Here is a 17,182-nt window from a genome sequence, read left to right as displayed (position 1 = left end):
CAAGAGGGGGCTGCTGGGAGGAGGAAAGGGGGTGAGGAGCGGAGGAAGGAGAGTGGGGAGAGGAGGAAGGAGGGTGGGGAGCGGAGGCCTCAGCCTCTTAATCTGCATAACAGGTTTGAGGTTCTTGCTTCTAGTCTGGAAGAGGACGAGGCAGGTGAGCAAACTGCACACGGTACAGTGATGCAGCAGGACATAGGCAAAGAGAAGGGGGAAAGGAACGTAGTAGTGATTGGGGATAGTGGGGTGAAGGGTATTAACACTGTCCTTTGTCGCAATGACAAAGTGCACAGAAGGGTGTGTTGTCTGCCTGGTGCTAGGGTCCGGGATGTCGTAGCTGGGCTGCAGAGGAACCTGGAGTGGGAGGGTGAGAATCCGGTCGTTGTGGTACATGTGGGTGCCGGCGACGTAAGCAAAATGCAGACTGAGGATCTGGGGAGGGAGTATGAAAAGCTGGGAATGGAATTAAAAAGTAAAACCGAAAAGATGGTCATCTCTGGGCTACTGCCTGAACCGAGTGCAGACGGGCATAAGGTTGACAGGATTAAGGAAGTGAATGGGTGGCTCAGGGATTGGTGTGGGAGGAATGGGTTTGAATTTATGGGGCATTGGCACCAGTATTGGGGTAGGTGGGACCTGTTCGGGCAGGATGGGGTTGGTCTGAACCGTGCTGGGACCAGAGTGCTGGCGAATCGAGTAAAGAGGACTGTAGACAGGGCTTTAAACTAATTGGGGGGGGGAGGGTGCGAGGGTAGGTGACGTTACGAGGTCTAAAGTTAAGGATAGGGTACAGGTAAGGGAAGAGGCCGAGGATGTCCCAATAATAGAGGGAGTAGGGGGCGTGAGTATGGTTGGTGGCGTTACGGCAAATAGGGTCCAGGTGAAGGCTGGGATGAAAGCGCTTTATCTGAATGCACAAAGCATTCGGAATAAAGTGGATGAGCTGGTGGCGCAGATCGACACAAGTGGATACGATCTGGTGGCCATTACAGAGACGTGGCTGCAAGGTGACAGGGACTGGGAGCTGAATGTACAGGGCTATCAAGTGTTTAGGAAGGATAGGCAGGAGGGAAAAGGGGGGTGCGTAGCTCTGCTGATTAAGGATAGCATCAAGGTGGTAGCAAGGGATGATATTGGAGCCAAGGAGCAGAAAGTGGAATCGTTGTGGGTGGAGATTAGGAACAGCAAAGGGAGGAAGACGCTGGTGGGTGTCGTCTATAGGCCCCCGAATAATGATCTGGAGGTGGGGCGTGCTGTTAACGCGCAAATAAGTGCGGCGTGCAGGAATGGGACGGCCGTAGTTATGGGGGATTTCAATCTGCATATTGATTGGTCGACCCATGTTGGACGCGGTGGGCTCGAGGAGGAGTTCTTGGAATGCTGCCGGGATAGTTTCCTGGAACAGTGCGTGTTGGAGCCGACGAGGGAGAGAGCTATCTTGGATCTCGTGCTATGTAATGAGGCGGGTAGAATTAGGGACCTTGCGGTGAAGGATTCTCTTGGGGAGAGTGATCATTGTATGGTGGAGTTTCTGGTGCAGATGGAGGAGGAGAAAGTGGGTTCCCGGACACGTGTACTTTGTTTGAATAGAGGGGAGTACGGTAGGATGAGAGAAGAATTGGCGAATGTTGACTGGGGGAGCGTGTTGGAGGGAGGGTCTGCTGAGGAGCAGTGGAGGATCTTTAAGGAGATCTTTCTTGGTGCTCAGTGGAAATTTATTCCGATGGTCAAAAAGGACAGTAGGAGGAGAGGTAATAAGCCGTGGATAACGAAGGAGGTGAAGGAAAGTGTTAAATTAAAAGCGGAGGAATTTAGAGTACTAAGAGTAGTGGGCGAGAAGAGGATTGGGAGAGGTTTAAATGTCAACAAAGATTGACAAAGAAGTTGATAAAGAAGGGTAGGAGAAACTATGAAGCTGGGCTAGCGCTTAATATAAAAAAGGATAGCAAGAGTTTTTATAAATATATAAAAAGGAAGAGGCTGGCTAGGGTGAATGTTGGTCCTTTAGAGGATGAGAAAGGGGACTTAGTGGTAGGGGATGGGGATATGGCTAAGGTATTGAATAACTTTTTTGTTTCTGTCTTCACGGAGGAGGACGTGAATAATTTGCCACATGTTAGTGATGGAAAGGTGGTAGGACTGGAGGGTCTTAATGACATTACTGTTACTAGAGAGGCGGTGCTCGACAGACTGGAGGGGCTGATTGTGGGCAAGTCCCCAGGACCGGATGGAATGCATCCGAGGGTTCTGAAAGAAATGGCGGAGGTGATAGTGGATGCCTTGGTGGTTATTTTCCAGACGTCGCTGGATTCCGGGGAAGTGCCGGAAGATTGGAAAACGGCTAATGTTACACCGTTGTTTAAGAAGGGTGCCAGGTAAAAGGCGGGGAATTATAGGCCGGTTGGTTTAATGTCTGTGGTAGGTAAAATGTTAGAATCCGTCATTAAGGAGGAAATTGCGAGGCAGCTTGAAGGCAATTGCTTGATAGAGTGGATGCAGCACGGTTTCATTAAAGGGAAGTCGTGTCTGACAAATTTACTGGAGTTCTGTGAGGATGTGTCTAGGGCGGTGGATAGAGGAGAGCCGGTGGATGTGGTCTTTCTGGATTTTCAGAAGGCGTTTGACAAAGTACCTCACAAGAGGTTATTGTAGAAGGTCGAGGGACATGGAGTTGGGGGTAGGGTGTTAGCGTGGATAGAGGATTGGTTGTCAAATAGGAGGCAGAGAGTGGGGGTCAATGGGTGCTATTCGGATTGGCGGATGGTGACTAGTGGAGTGCCCCAGGGGTCGGTGCTGGGGCCTCAGCTTTTTACCATTTATATAGATGATCTGGAGGAGGGAACCGAGTGTAGGGTGTCGAAATTTGCTGATGACACCAATATTGGGGGAACGGCAAATTGGCGGAGGGTGTGGAGAGTCTGCAGAAGGATCTAGATAGGCTGGGCGAATGGGCCAGGAAATGGCAAATGGAATTTAATGTTGGCAAGTGTGAGGTGGTCCACTTTGGTAGGAAGAATGGGAGGAAGGACTATTACTTAGATGGCGAAAAACTGCAGCAGGTGACGGTGCAGAGGGACCTCGGGGTCCTTGTGCATGAGTCGCAAAAACTCAGCTTGCAGGTGCAGCAGGTGGTCAGGAAGGCGAATGGGATGCTGGCCTTCATAGCAAGGGGGATTGAATATAAAAGTAGGGAGGTCTTGCTGCAGCTGTATAGGGCATTGGTGAGGCCGCAGCTGGAGTACTGTGTGCAGTTTTGGGCACCGCACCTGTGCAAAGATATTTTGGCCTTGGAGAGAGTGCAGAGGAGGTTTACTAGGCTGATACCGGAGTTGAGGGGGTTGAGCTACGAGGAGAGGCTGAATAAACTAGGCTTGTACTCGTTGGAGTTTAGAAGAATGAGGGGAGATCTCACTGAGACGTATAAGATGATGAATGGGATGGATAGGATAGAGGTGGAGAGACTCTTCCCACTCAAAAAAGACAGTAGGACTAGGGGGCACAGCCTCAAGATAAAGGGGGGGCGGTTTAGAACGGAGTTGAGGAGGAACTTCTTCACTCAAAGGGTGGTGAATCTCTGGAATTCTCTGCCCGTTGAAGTGGTGGAGGCTGCCTCGCTAAATATTTTTAAGACGCGGGTTGATGGGTTTTTGATAAGAGAGGGGATTAAGGGTTATGGGGAGAGGGCGGGAAGGTGGAACTGAGCCACGACAGATCAGCCATGATCTTATTGAATGGCGGTGCAGGCTCGAAGGGCTAGATGGCCTACTCCTGCTTCTATTTCTTATGTTCTTATGTTCTTATAGATATAATGGAATTGGAAAGTTTACTATTTACTCAATCCTTGGTTATATGGCTATATTCCAAAGTGTGAAATTTATACTGGTCTATTTTAAATTTATTGAAGAAAAACCACCTGGTGCCTTGAGCAGGCTTATTGGACACAACAGTCACTGGAATCAGGTTTTGGAGCAGGAGAGTTTAAAGTTTACAATGTGTGGGCATTTTTTAACATTTAAAACAGGTTCTCATCTGAAAACGAACTAATTCACAGGCTTAACTGGTTGTTGAGTGGGGAATGCTCAAAAGAAAAGACCATAGCCCAGCAACATGTGGCCATGTTGCATGTTGAGGTTAGAAATCGCGGAGGTGAGCATGAGGAGTGATCACAAGTCAGGCAGAACAGTGTAATGTATTGGGGTGTGAACGAAGAGGAGGTTGGGCGATAAGGGATAAAAGTTGGGATGACCCCTGAGGGAGAGTCAGGGTGGGAGAGATTGGAGCGAAAGCAAAGATTTGGGTGGAGGAAGGGGGAAGTTCATTAACAGTAGAGTGATCACCAGAGCAATCAGATGATTGCCATGTGGATGGGGGCAGGGAGAAAGAGTGTTGAGGGAGATCAGAGTTGTGGGGATTATTTACAGGTTGATTTGTTGGGCCTGGATGAAACAAGAGTGCTGTAAAGAAAAAAACTCAACTGATTGATCTGGCCCTACTCACCTATTGGGTCTTCTGAGATACAGGAAACTCAATGGGTTGAAAATAGAAATTCTGTTAAAATGAAGATAGGCAGCTTCCTTAAACGAGGTAAACAATGAACCAGCTGCATAAGAATGGATTGGTCACCTGCTCCACAGGTTTATGGTGCGTAAGTTCCTGCTTCACATATTTAACATTTTAACTTCCCACCCAACCAAAAATCTCTTGGTTTTAGTGGTTAAAATTAATCCCACTGTTTGTACTTCAACAGGGCCAAGGCACCTCATTCCCAATTGAATAGGTGTCAAAGTCACTTCTGCTAGGTGAAGGTTGATATGTTCTTCCAGTTAAAAATTGTTTTAAGCTAGTTTGTTGAAATCTGATAAGAAATATTGTTCAGAATTGATGTGTTAACAATTCTGACCCATTTACATTATGCAATTTGTACTCCAAAGTTGGATTCTAAATGGAAGATAATTTTCAAACAAATTGTTTTGACAATAAAAGGAAATTAGGCAGATAACATCCCAGAAGATAGCTGCTGAATTTATTTCTGACATTTGGTTGATATATGTTTGGAATGCACAAAATCCCATAAACAGCAGTTACAACAAGGGATTGCGTTTATAAGGAGCTGAGACAACAGCTGGCCTGTTATAAAATGATCCCAGTTGTTTATATTGTATTATTGATAATATTAAATTATCACCTGTGCTATGCAATATTTTCTATTTGTCTTTGTTTCTGTACGTCATCTAATTGAAAATAAATAATCAGTATTTTTAGCCAGTACAAAGTGATCCTAAACTTTGATACACTGCAACTCAAAATTGTAAGATGCACTGGGAATTCTCTGTGAACCACAGTGAGCAATTTACCGTAATCAAGGCTAGTTGGTATATTTGAGCTATTTTACCTCAGTGTAACAGAAAGCAAAAGCTGCAGGTCTCAAACTGGAAAGGGCACTGTCACTTACAGAATCTGTAGTTAAGCTATCTGCATAAGACAATAATGTTGGGAAACACTCAAGCGAAACACAGATAGAGCTGATTAATTTTATAAGCCACCAGTATGTAAAACAACAGTTTATATATCCTAAAATCAAGACGAATACAGCTGCAATGCTTTGCAAATTTCAGTTTTTGGAGGGGTCAGCAATTCTGAACAGCAAACCCAGTTTTACATTGGACTCAAGAAGCAAAGTTTTAAACTGTTATTTGCAACTATCTCAAGTACAACACATAATTGTAAAATTGAAAGTATAATATTGATAGATTCTGTTAAAAGTGATGGCTGAACAGCATGCAAAACTATGTCCATTTGCTCTGCTATTGACACCAAATTTCCAGTAAGAAGGTATTTACCTGGTCCAACAGGCTTTCCTTTTCTAGTTTAATATGTTCACATTCATGAACAGCAGTCTTTAAATCCTCTTTCAGGTGGGTAATTGCAGACTCAAGAAGCATCTTTTGTGCTGTCGCCTTTTCTTCTACTGTTTCAAATTTCTGCTGTATCTCAGCATGCTCTAATCTTAAAGTTTCTCTGATGAATTATAATTAAATATGTAAAAAATGAAAACATTTGTAATGTACTATTGTGAAAAAAATTATACTGATGGAGCTATAGTGACATAGTTAAAGATAAAATAAGAATACATAAAAGTGTTCTCCTTACCCTACATCAACAAATAAATCAAAATTAAAATAAATAAATTATTGCTATATCTGCCTAATATCCCAACAAGCCCCAGTACTGCCAGACTGTCCTTTTCACATTCTCTCCATCCTATTGGAAATGTCATAGATTGCAGGCACTCCTCTCAGTGGTCAAAAACTTCCAGACTGCATCCCCAATACAGCCAATCACAAAACTTCCCCAATGCTCCTGGTACCAACCTCTCCAATGCTATCAATTCACAGAACTGCCCCAATGTTCTCAAATCTCCCTTCTCCATGGTTCCTGAAATCAAGGACTGTTCACCAAGTGCTGCTTAAAGTATCCTTGGACCCCAAGACTACTCCAATTACTGCAAATCTGGAAATCACAGGTACAGGAACAGGTTGTTCAACCATACAATTATACTATGGCTGATTTCCATCTTAACTCTATCTACCTGCCTTGGTTCCATAACCTAATTATCTTTGCCTCATAAAAATCGATCAATCTCAGCATTAAAATACTGGACACTCTTCCAGAGGCATTATTTATTGTTTCAATTAATGATCTCAAATGATTCTCTGATTTTTCAAGAGTATATTCAATCTCTGGCATTAAATTTCAAGCAGACGGTAGAATTGTTCAATACTTATAACAGGTATGGTAGTCATTTAGCGCCCAACATGTTTGTGCAACCTCTCTGCAAAAGCAACTCAGCTTCTGTGAATGTGAATAGTTTCTCCCTATCATGGTTTTGAGCTCTTCTACAAAATCTCCTCTTAAACTTCTCTTCGCTGAGGAGGACAACCCCAGTTTCTTCAATATATCTTTGTAACTGGCTTTAGGAATGAAGGACTTCACAAAAATACAAAAGATAGAAGCAGGAGTAGGCCACCAGTCCTTCAAGCCTGCCCCACCATTCAATGTGATCATGGGTAATCTATGCTGGCCTCAGCTCCTTTTCATGTCATTTCCCCATATCCCTTTATTCCTTGATCTATCAAATATTTATCCATCTCCACTTTGAATACTTCTAATGGTCCAGCTTCCATCATTCTTTGGAGCAGAGAATTCCAGAGATTCACCTCCCCCTGCAAGAAAAAAATTCTACGCACCTCAATTTTAAATGACTGGCCATTTATCTTGTAACTGTATCTCCTTGTTTGAGATTCTACCACTAGTGAAAACATCTCACCATCTCACCCTGTCAAGCCCCCTCAGGATGTTATATGTTTGAATAAGGTTACCCTTCACTCTTCTCATCTCCAAGGTATACAAATTCAGACTACTTTGTCTCTCTTGACAGGACAATTCTCTCATCCCAGGAATTAACCTGGTGAATCTCCTTTTGACTGCCTCTAATGTTATTATTCCTTTTTCATTTAGTGGGACCAAAACTATATGTAGTATTCCAGGTGAGGCCTCACCAACACCCAGTACAATTGTAACAAAACCTTCCTATTTTTAAAATCTAACTTCTTTGCAATAAAAGCCAAAATGCTATTTGCCTTCTTAACTATTGCCTGCTAGATTTTTGTGATTCATGAATTAGAACACCTAGATCCCTCTGTACTTCACTCAACTGCAGTCTGTCTCCATTTAGATAATAATCTGCCGTTTAATTCCTGCCACCTGAGTGTATGATCTCACACCTGCCCACATTAAACTCCATTTATCAGGTTTTCACCCAGTCATCCAATCTATCTATATCCCATTGCAAAATTACAATATCCTCATCACACATGTTCTTCCACCTATCTTCATGTCACCAGCAAATTTGACAACCTTACATTCTGTTGCTTCCTCCAGGGCATTAATGTAAATGTGAACAACTGCGGGCCAAAAACTGATCCCTGTGATACTCCACTTGTTCATTCGCATTAAATCTTTTCTGTATCCACTTCAAAGTCTTCACATCATTCCTCAAGTGCGTTGCTAACAAATGACTAAATTACTCTAGTTGAGTTCATTATAACTTCTTTGCTTTTGTACTTGATGCCTTTATAAAGCCTGGGATCCCAGGTGCCTTTCATATCAATTTTTTTACCTGTCCTGGTACCTTCAACAATTTATCTCTGGATCTCTGTTAGAACTATGCCTCTTGCTTTATTTTGCTTCTCTTTGTTTTCTCCTGCCAATGAGCACAACTTCACTCTTCTCTGCATTAAACTTCATCAACCCATTCCCACCAACCTGTCCACATCCTTGAAGTCTACCATTATCCTCATAGCTCATAATATGTCCAGGTTTTGTACCTCTGCAAATGTTGAAATTCTGCCCTAAATTTTGTTGTTAATGGCAGTGATCTTGTGACTCAGCAACATGATGAACAGTTATGGCTATGCAGGCACGGTCAGTAATGAGCCCCCGTTCTTATATGCACCAAGTCCGAATCACACACAACAAAAAAAAATATTTATATGGCATCTTTAACATAATGAAATATTTCACAAAAGAATTATAAAACAAGTATGACACTGAACCACATTGATATTTTTTAGACAGCCAAATCTTAAAGGAGGAAAACAAGGTAGAGAGACTGAGGGGGATAAGGAGGGAATTCCAGAGCTTGGGGCCTAGGCAACTGAAGGCACAGCTCCAATGGTGCAGCATCTATGACTATGACATCTATGAATGCACAAGAGGAAAAAATTAGAGGAGTGCAGATATCTTAGAACCCTTAGAGGGTTATGGGGATGGCAGAGATTGGACTTATGGAAAGGTGAGGCCACGAAGGGATTTTAAGACAAGCATGAGAGTTTTTAAATCAAGAGGTTGCTTGGCCAGGAGCCAATCTAAACCAGTGAGCAAAGGGGTAAAAGAGGAATGAGAATTGCTGCAAAGTTAAGACCAGGCAGCAGAGTATTGGATGAATTCAAGTTGACATACGACTAGAATGTGGAAGACCAGCCAGATGTGCAAATGAGTCTCGAGGTACTGAAGACATAGATGAGGATGTCACTAGCAGATGATCTGAGACAGGGTGATGTTAGGCTACTTTATGGAATGAAAATAGATGGTTTCAGTGATGATGTGAGAATCAGTTTGGAAATTCATCTCAGGTTCAAGGTTGCAAACAAATTGACTTAATCTCAGATAGAGCCAGTAGATGGAGTTTGGAGTTGGGACTAAAGACAATGGCTTCAGTCTTTCCAATATTTAATTGGAAGAATTTTCTGGTCTACTGTATGTTGCATAAAAAGTCTGATAATTTAGTAATAGTGGAAGTGAAGTGGTTAAGTAGAACTAGAGTTGTTTGGGCATATGGAAAGCTGCCGGTCAATCTAATGGCTGGCAGCTCTCTAAGGCTTTATTTCCTTCTGAGTGAGGGGCAGAAGTCCCACTTGTAGCCACTTAGCACTCATTCAAGTGTGAAATGGCTGAAGAGCAGTCAAAGTTGGCAGGGATATGTTCCCTGTAAACTCATAGGATGGCAGGAAGTGAGATCCCACTATTTGAAAAATTCAGGCCATGGTTTTATTCAGGACTGGGACAAAGATGGAGGTGAGGATGTGGTTGAGTAAATCAATCATTGCTGAATTGTTGTGGCAAGCTTAAGGCCAAAGGCTAGTCAGTTGGGATCACCCCTCTACTTAGAATTTTTTTCTAGAATCATTACATTGCAGAAGAAGCCCATTTGGCCCATTGAGCCTGCAACAACAACAATCCCACCCAAGCCCTATCCTCAAGTATTTACCTGCTAATCCCCCTGACACTAGGGGACAATTTATACGGTCAATCAACCTAACTCGCAAATCTTTGGACTGTGGGATGAAACTGGAGCACCTGGAGGAAACCCACGCAGACACGGGGAGAATATGCAAATTCCAGACAGACAGTCACCCAGGCCAAAACTGAACCCAGTCGCTGGCTCTGTGAGGCAGAAGTGCTATCCCTGTGCCACAACTTGCTGAAATACACTGGTTCTCTGGTCAAGCAACACCTTAATTGCAAAGTTCATTCTTGCTTTCAAATCCCTTCATGGTCTCCCTGTCTTTGTAATCCCCTCCTGCCCCAAATCTTCCACATTATATGTGCTAACCTAAGTCTGGCCTCTTAAGCATCCTCAATTTTAATCATTCAACTATTGTTGACCGGTCTTCAGCTGCTCAGACTCATGCTTTGGAATTCCTCACTGAACCTTTCCACCTCTCTTTCCTCCTTTAAGATGTCTTCCATAGAATGCTAAATAATGAAAATGGTCTATAATTTATCAGGTTGTTTTTTAGCTTATGACTGGATAGATCAATGAAAGATTTAATACTCACAACTCAGCTTTTAGCTGTTGCTTCTCATTTACTGCACTTTGCAGTTCTGCTGAAATATTTGCTCTTGCTGCATCCAGTAAAAGATCTTGTTCTTGCAACTTTTCTCGCATTTTTTCCTGCTCAGCCTTTTTTTGGGAGGCAGATAGATAAAGAAACACTTTTAACAATAGACAGCATTTTCAAAAGTAACCTATAGCATTAAACAAAGCTAAATACTTTATTATCCATATTTAAGAAAAAGAAACACATTATGCAACGTCTGGTATATAGTTACCAAATAAATAAGGCAAATTGATTTAAAAACAGAAAAGCCTCACTCCTCCTCCCCTCTAGAGGGGCATCTGACCCACCTCCGGGCTCGGATCTGTACTACAGCTGGATTCGGCCCATAGACTCCAAATGATAAAATTGGGCCGTTAGTGTCCCAAAGTGTGTAGGTTAGTTGAATTAGCCATGGTAAATGTGTGGGTTACAGGGATACGAATATGCACTGTTTGGAACTCACCAAATCTCTTTTGACAGCACTTTCCAAATCTGCATATCTACAACCTAAAAGAAGGGTAGCAGATGTATCATAAAAACACCTTCACCAGTGCATTTCCCTTCAAACCACACATCATCCTGACGTGAAACTATATTGTGATTCCTCCACTGTCACTCAGTCAGAAACCTGGAACTCCCTTCCTAAGATGCATCTATGCCAGAAAGACTGCAGCGGTTCAAGGCAGAGTTCACCACCATCTTCTTAACAGCAATTAGGATGGGCAACAAATACTGGCCTTTTCAACAATTCTCACATCCTATGAAAGTAAGAAAGAAAAGACCTATGAATGAGTGTAATGATCCCCCTCCCTCCAATGGAACCTGCTTGGCAGGTCCCAGCAACCCCAAATCCCATTTAAAAAGTTAAGAGAGCAACTCACATTCTCTTCTTCCAGTGACACTGCTGTGACTGCTGAACTCAAAGCCCTCTGAATGGCTGATTGCTCACTGGGGAAGGCACCATCCTTTAAAAAGAGTAGGAGCCCACATATCAACTAATTAGTTGTGAGGCGGGCATAAAACATGGCTGGGGATCCCAGTACAGCCAAGGAAATGTTGCCCTAAGCCTTTGGGCCCATTGTGGCCCCTGTCTTGCCTACAATTTTCTGACCAACATATACCTCCTGAATATATCATTTTCAACCCTTCCACAATTCAAGTAATACCCATTAACACAAAACGGCTATCCCTCACCAAACAAATTTCAATCCTGGTTGTTAAATTTTGTGTGGCATGTGAAACTTGTATAACAAAATGTCTTACCAGGCACCTTCCAAAAACTACATGTAATGCTTATACTGCATTCCATTTATCTATCCAATTATTTGCTTATAAAAAAAATCCAATACATTTTTCACATAACATAAAGAACTTAAACAAAGGACTTAAATTGAAAAGAAAAGAAGAAACAAAAGTCAGCACAAAATAATCTAGATCACCAAACCTTTAGGGATGCTTGATGTTCTGTTATAAGTTTAGCATTCTCCATGGAAATAGAGCGTAGTGCATCACTTAGTTTAGTACACTGTGTATCTAGCTGGTCATTCAAAGCCTGACAGAAGAAAACAAAAGCAATAAAATTTTCTAGTATTAATATTGTATGTACAGAATAGAGTGAGAACATTAACATATCTACTTGTAAATGATCCAAATGAAAAATGTACTGAGACACAAAAAACAAATAAGAATTACAAAAGTTATTCTAACCTGCACTTTTTCTGCCACATCCTTCATTGATGCAATCTCACTATGAAGATTGGCATTTTCCTCCTGCTGTTTGCTCAACATCAGTTGTGTTTTCTGAAGAGATGCATTTCAGAATAGTGATGACTTGGGATAAAAATCAAAAACAAGTAAACGTATAAAGATTTGTTTTTTTGCAAACCTACCTTGCCTTCATCAGCCATCTGAGATATAGTGGATTCTTTTGCATCTAAAAATCATAAAAGACATAATACCACTTGTTTCAATGAAAGAATAAAAGGTTGGCAGGATCTGAAATTTCTGTCATAATTGTTTCATGTTCCAATTATATCTCACAAAAAATGTTACCACACCACAATTCCATGATGAAACTGCCTATATGAAACTGCAGCTGCATTTACAATAGTCAGGTATTTACCAGATTGTTAGCAGTATACACTGGTGCAGTGATTTTGATTTGATTTATTATTGTCACATGTTTTGGAATACAATGAAAAGTATTGTTTCTTGCACAGACATAGCATACCATTCATAGAATACATAGTAGGGAAGGAAAGGAGTAGGTGCAATGTAGTAGTTTAAGAGTTAGAGTACTGTTTTAAAAGCATAGAACAAGAGGTTTTTTTTAAACTTAAGGAACTTAACAAATCTGTTTTGAGAGATCCAAGATAACCCTTCCACCCCGATCTATCCATCATTCAGAAACCAAAGGTTAAAAATGGTTTTGTTTTCAGGCAAAGGCATCATGATCCACCCACCATCAGTGGATTAGTCCATGAATCCATACCCAGTCCCACTGAAGCAGACAGTTTGCAAGCTTCATGTTGCTCCATCAACCCCAGCAAATTTGTTCCTTCATTAAGATCATGGTTGAACTTCTACCTCAACCCCATTTTCCTGCCTGATCACTGTATTCCTTGATTCTCCAAGAATTCAAAAATCTATATCAGTCTTGAATACAAACTGAGCATCCACAGCCCTTTGAGGTTGAAAACTCCAAAACTTCATAACCTTCTCTGTCTCCTGACTTCAGTTTTAAATGGTTAATCCCTTACTCTGAGACTATGCCCCCTAGTTTTAGACTCTCCAGCCAGTGAAACAACCTTTCTGCATTTGCCCTATTAAGCCACCTCAGGTTCTTGCGCATTTTGATGAGCGTAACTCTTAGACTAATAAACTCCAGAGAGAATAGACCAATTCAGCACAACCTCTCATCATGGGAAAGTTCTCCAATCTCAGGTATCAAACTAGTGAACCTTTTCCGCAGCCTCTCCAAAGCAGGTTTATGCTTCATTAGGTAGAGACCAAAACTGTGCACTGTAATCCAGCAAGCACTTTTATCTGACTCTCTCCCAGCTAGTCTCTAAAGCACTTTCGTATTTCAAATGTCTACCTTGTTCACCTTTATCACTTTCAATTTCCCTTCCAGTGTTTGACCAAATATCTCCCAAAACTCACAGCCACATCTCCTTCTTTATCAACTGTATCTGGCTCCAACTAATTCCACGCAGTTTCCAACTGAAATTCTACTGTTTCTGTGTTTCAGATCTACTCACAATTACAGATATTCCTCAATATTTCTATTTCCTGAGATCCACCCTCAATGCCATGCACCACCACATGCATGTCTTTGTTCACTCTCTTCTGCAGCACCGACTCACTCTCTATCAAGAATGTCCTAGTCTGCAGCTTCATTTCCTCCTTCATCTCATCTGGCACTTTAACAATAAATATTTTTCTTCGTTTTAGGTGTGAAGGATCACAAGCTTCAACAACTCAAGGGTATCAACAACTCTCAGGATTCTTCTTCCTATTCACTTCCCTGTGTCCTATCCCTTCACCCAATCTCACTCCTTGTCATAGATTCATGATCCCCTTCAACCTTTCCTTCTCTGACCCCAAATAATCTGTCCTTAGCAACAGCCTCAGCTTCATCCCTTTATGTTCCACATTAATTAATTTTGAAGTGAGCATGACACCAAGCTTTTTCTTCTATTGCTTCCACCTGCACGCCCACTTCTTTCACTAGGAGTCTTCCTCTTGCACTGCCGTCCCTTTTACCCATCTTCAGTTTTCTTCCTCTACCTGGAACCCTTCTTCTGGTCCCTTCCCCTCTCCAAAACTTTTAATTAAGAATCACCAACATAACATTAGCTGTATCAATTTCTCTGCTCACTCACTCCAACATATTTTCATCTGAACTTGCGGCACTGTTCTCTCAGGTACAACCTCAAACAGCCCACTTCTATCTCCTTCTCTAAGCTAACAAACAGGCACCCGTACCAAAAGTTTTTCATTTGAAGGAATTGAGTGGAGTTAAAGAAAAAGTTGCTTAATGTGAAAACAATTTCAGGCAGGCAAAAGAGCATGAACCTTGGTGGATGCATTGGCGCAGCCTGTTCCAGCCTCACTGAAGCTGATTTTTTTTCTCATCACAACTCTATTTTTTTCTCCCTTCATTCAATATCTTCTCAACTATGTCAGTGTTACCTAAGTAGAACAATTTGGGGGTCTTTGTGTATAAATCATAAAAAGCTCGCATGCAAGTTCAGCAGACAGTAGGGAATGTTGGCCTTTATTTTGAAGGGAGTGGAGAATAAAAATAGGGATATCTTGCTAAAGCTATACAAGGCCACACCTGTAATACTGTGAACAGTTTTTGCTCTCCGTACCTAAAGAAAGATATGTTGGCATTGGAGGCAGTCCAGAGAAGGTTCACTAGATTGATCCTGGATAGGGAAGGTTTTCTTATGAAGAGAGCTTGAGTAAATTGGGCCTACTCTTGTTGGAGTTTAGAAGAATGAGGTGTGACCTTATTGAGACAGATAGGATTCTCAGGGGGATTAACAGGCTGGATGCTGGGAGGTTGTTTTCCCTTGTGGGAGTGTCTAAGACCAGAGGATCTAATCTCAGGATAAGGGGTCAACCTGTAAAGCAGAGATGAAGAGGAATTTCTTCTCTCAGAAGTGAGTGAATCTGTGGAATTCTTTACCAGAGAGGGCTGTTTTTTGGTTCAGGGTGTCTCTCGGACCCTGCGGACTCACTCAACTGACACACGTGAAATGTTTTACTCAAGTACCTCTCCTCGTATCAGGCAAAAAGGTCTATGCACACGAGCCGGCATTCAGTGAAACAGTTGCAACTTCATTTGAAGACAACAAAGGTAAGATTTTAATTTTACAATTTTAACTTTAACAACTCTAACTAACCAGTTATTTTAGAAAAGAAACTTAAATACTTCCCAGATACTCATCACTTTTGCCGGTTTGTCGAATTTTTTGGTCCACATCTTTCTTTCTCTCTTTCTTCACAGGTTGTTTCTTTGTCTTTGTTTGGTTGGAAGGAAAGCTGGTCTTTGCGTAACCAGACATTTAGATAGGAGAGTGGGGGATCAGGGCAAGCCCTGTCAGTGCCAGTTCTTATATCTTCCTGGCTACCTTCTAGAATTTTCTAAGGACTTGACCAATCAGGGACATTGAATTAATTGGTTTTATCATCTTGAAATGTCGGCAATAGTTTTCAATGCCTTGCTAGCGGTGAACTTTTTGTATGTGTCTGCTTTGCGCCTGGATGTCTGATTCTTGGCCCAGAATATGCACCTGGCCTCATGTATCTAGTGGTGATTTGTTTGTAAGGAAATGTCTAATTGCCCTTTTACATTTGCTAATGTGTTCTGCTGCATCTCTGGTTTTCAACTGCTTAAATCTTGCAAAAACCTGTTCCCAATTGTCTCTGTATGTTTGGACTGAGGCATTCTCAGCATACCTTGCTTTTTGGCCAATTTATGTGCCCTGGTTTTATTTCAGGTGCTGTGCTTGTATTTCTGGCTTCATGGTGGTTTGTAGTTGGTTCCTTTTTAATTATTCTATTTTACTCGAGCTGTCGCAGGCTGCTACAACAAATGGCTGGGCCATTAAGCACGGTCAAGTCTAAGATAGATAAGTTTTTAGTCAGTAAGGGAATCAAGCGTTTTGGGAAGTTGAAGATTATCACACCAGATCAGTCATGACCTCATCGAATGATGAAGCAGACTCAATGGCCAAATGGCCAACCTCTACTCCTATATCTAATGGTCTTATGGGCTCTTCACTTTAACAGTTCCACTTTTCTGGCCTTTGCATCTCTCTACAACATGAGCACACAACCTTTCCAGAACACTACTCCCATGAGGAATCTCAGGGCTCTCTGCTTCTTTCTTGAATAATGACCAAGCAATCCCTATTCACTACCATCCTATGCTGATGTCATTGCTCAGCATGAAGGATGCACATCCTGTTGAAGAGGGTAGCATATTTCTGTGCCAACCAGCTTGGTGAATCTCTGCTATCTTGGGCATTGCTCCTGGCTAAGGTGGCGCTGGGTGAAATACTCCCTGAAAACCCATAATGGGTAAAGCCTTCCATGCACAGACCCCCCTCTTCAGTCTGTGCAGAACTTCCCCTTTCAGCAGTCTCAGCTCGATTTCGCTGCTGTGTCACAGGCCCACAGGTGTTGTACAACCGTATCAGTCCCTCTGTGGCCAGGTCCCAAACACATTTGCTTTCCTTCCAAGGATGCACCAACCCTCCCTCCATAAGGCACAACTCTCCAAAGCCCTTCCAAAAGACACCACCAATTTTGCCGGAGCCACAATAAATTATAAACAGCTCAACTGCAAGTTATTTCACCGGCTCTTCAAATAGCCATGATGTGGAGATGCTGGCGTTGGACTGGGGTAAGCACAGTAAGAAGTCTCACAACAGCAGGTTAAAGTCCAACAGGTTTATTTGGTAGCAAAAGCCACTAGCTTTCAGAGCACTGCCCCTTCGTCAGGTGAATGGGAGTTCCATTCACAAACAGGGCACATAAAGACAGAAACTCAATTTACAAAATAACGGTTGGAATGCGAGTCTTTACAGATAATCAAGTCTTAAAGGGACAGACAATGTGAGTGGAGAGAGCATTAAGCACAGGTTAAAGGGATGTGTATTGTTCCCAGAAGGACAATTAGTGAGACTTTGCAAGCCCTGGCAAGTCGTGGGGTTTACAGATAGTGTGAC

The 17,182-nt window shown here is 42.3% G+C and overlaps 1 protein-coding gene across 3 annotated transcripts in view; it reads right to left on the bottom strand.

Moving 5' to 3' along the window:
• The window catches only part of LOC145340976 (coiled-coil domain-containing protein 150-like), a 104,447-nt gene that overhangs the window by 67,015 nt on the left and 20,250 nt on the right, over positions 1-17,182 (bottom strand). For all 3 annotated transcript variants that reach the window (XM_080185608.1, XM_080185607.1, XM_080185609.1), the window contains exons 7-11: positions 12,329-12,372; positions 12,147-12,239; positions 11,884-11,991; positions 10,398-10,522; positions 5,838-6,015 (exon numbers count right to left, since the gene is read on the bottom strand). In XM_080185608.1, coding sequence (XP_080041734.1) covers positions 5,838-6,015; positions 10,398-10,522; positions 11,884-11,991; positions 12,147-12,239; positions 12,329-12,372 — 548 coding nt within the window. The remainder of the gene's footprint in view (positions 1-5,837; positions 6,016-10,397; positions 10,523-11,883; positions 11,992-12,146; positions 12,240-12,328; positions 12,373-17,182) is intronic.

This window comes from Carcharhinus amblyrhynchos, chromosome 3, assembly GCF_965287045.1.
Source record: "Carcharhinus amblyrhynchos chromosome 3, sCarAmb.v2.hapA, whole genome shotgun sequence".
NCBI lineage: Eukaryota > Metazoa > Chordata > Chondrichthyes > Carcharhiniformes > Carcharhinidae > Carcharhinus > Carcharhinus amblyrhynchos.
The sequence above is the reverse complement of the archived record's forward strand: the minus strand, read 5'-3'. Positions and strand labels throughout refer to the sequence as shown.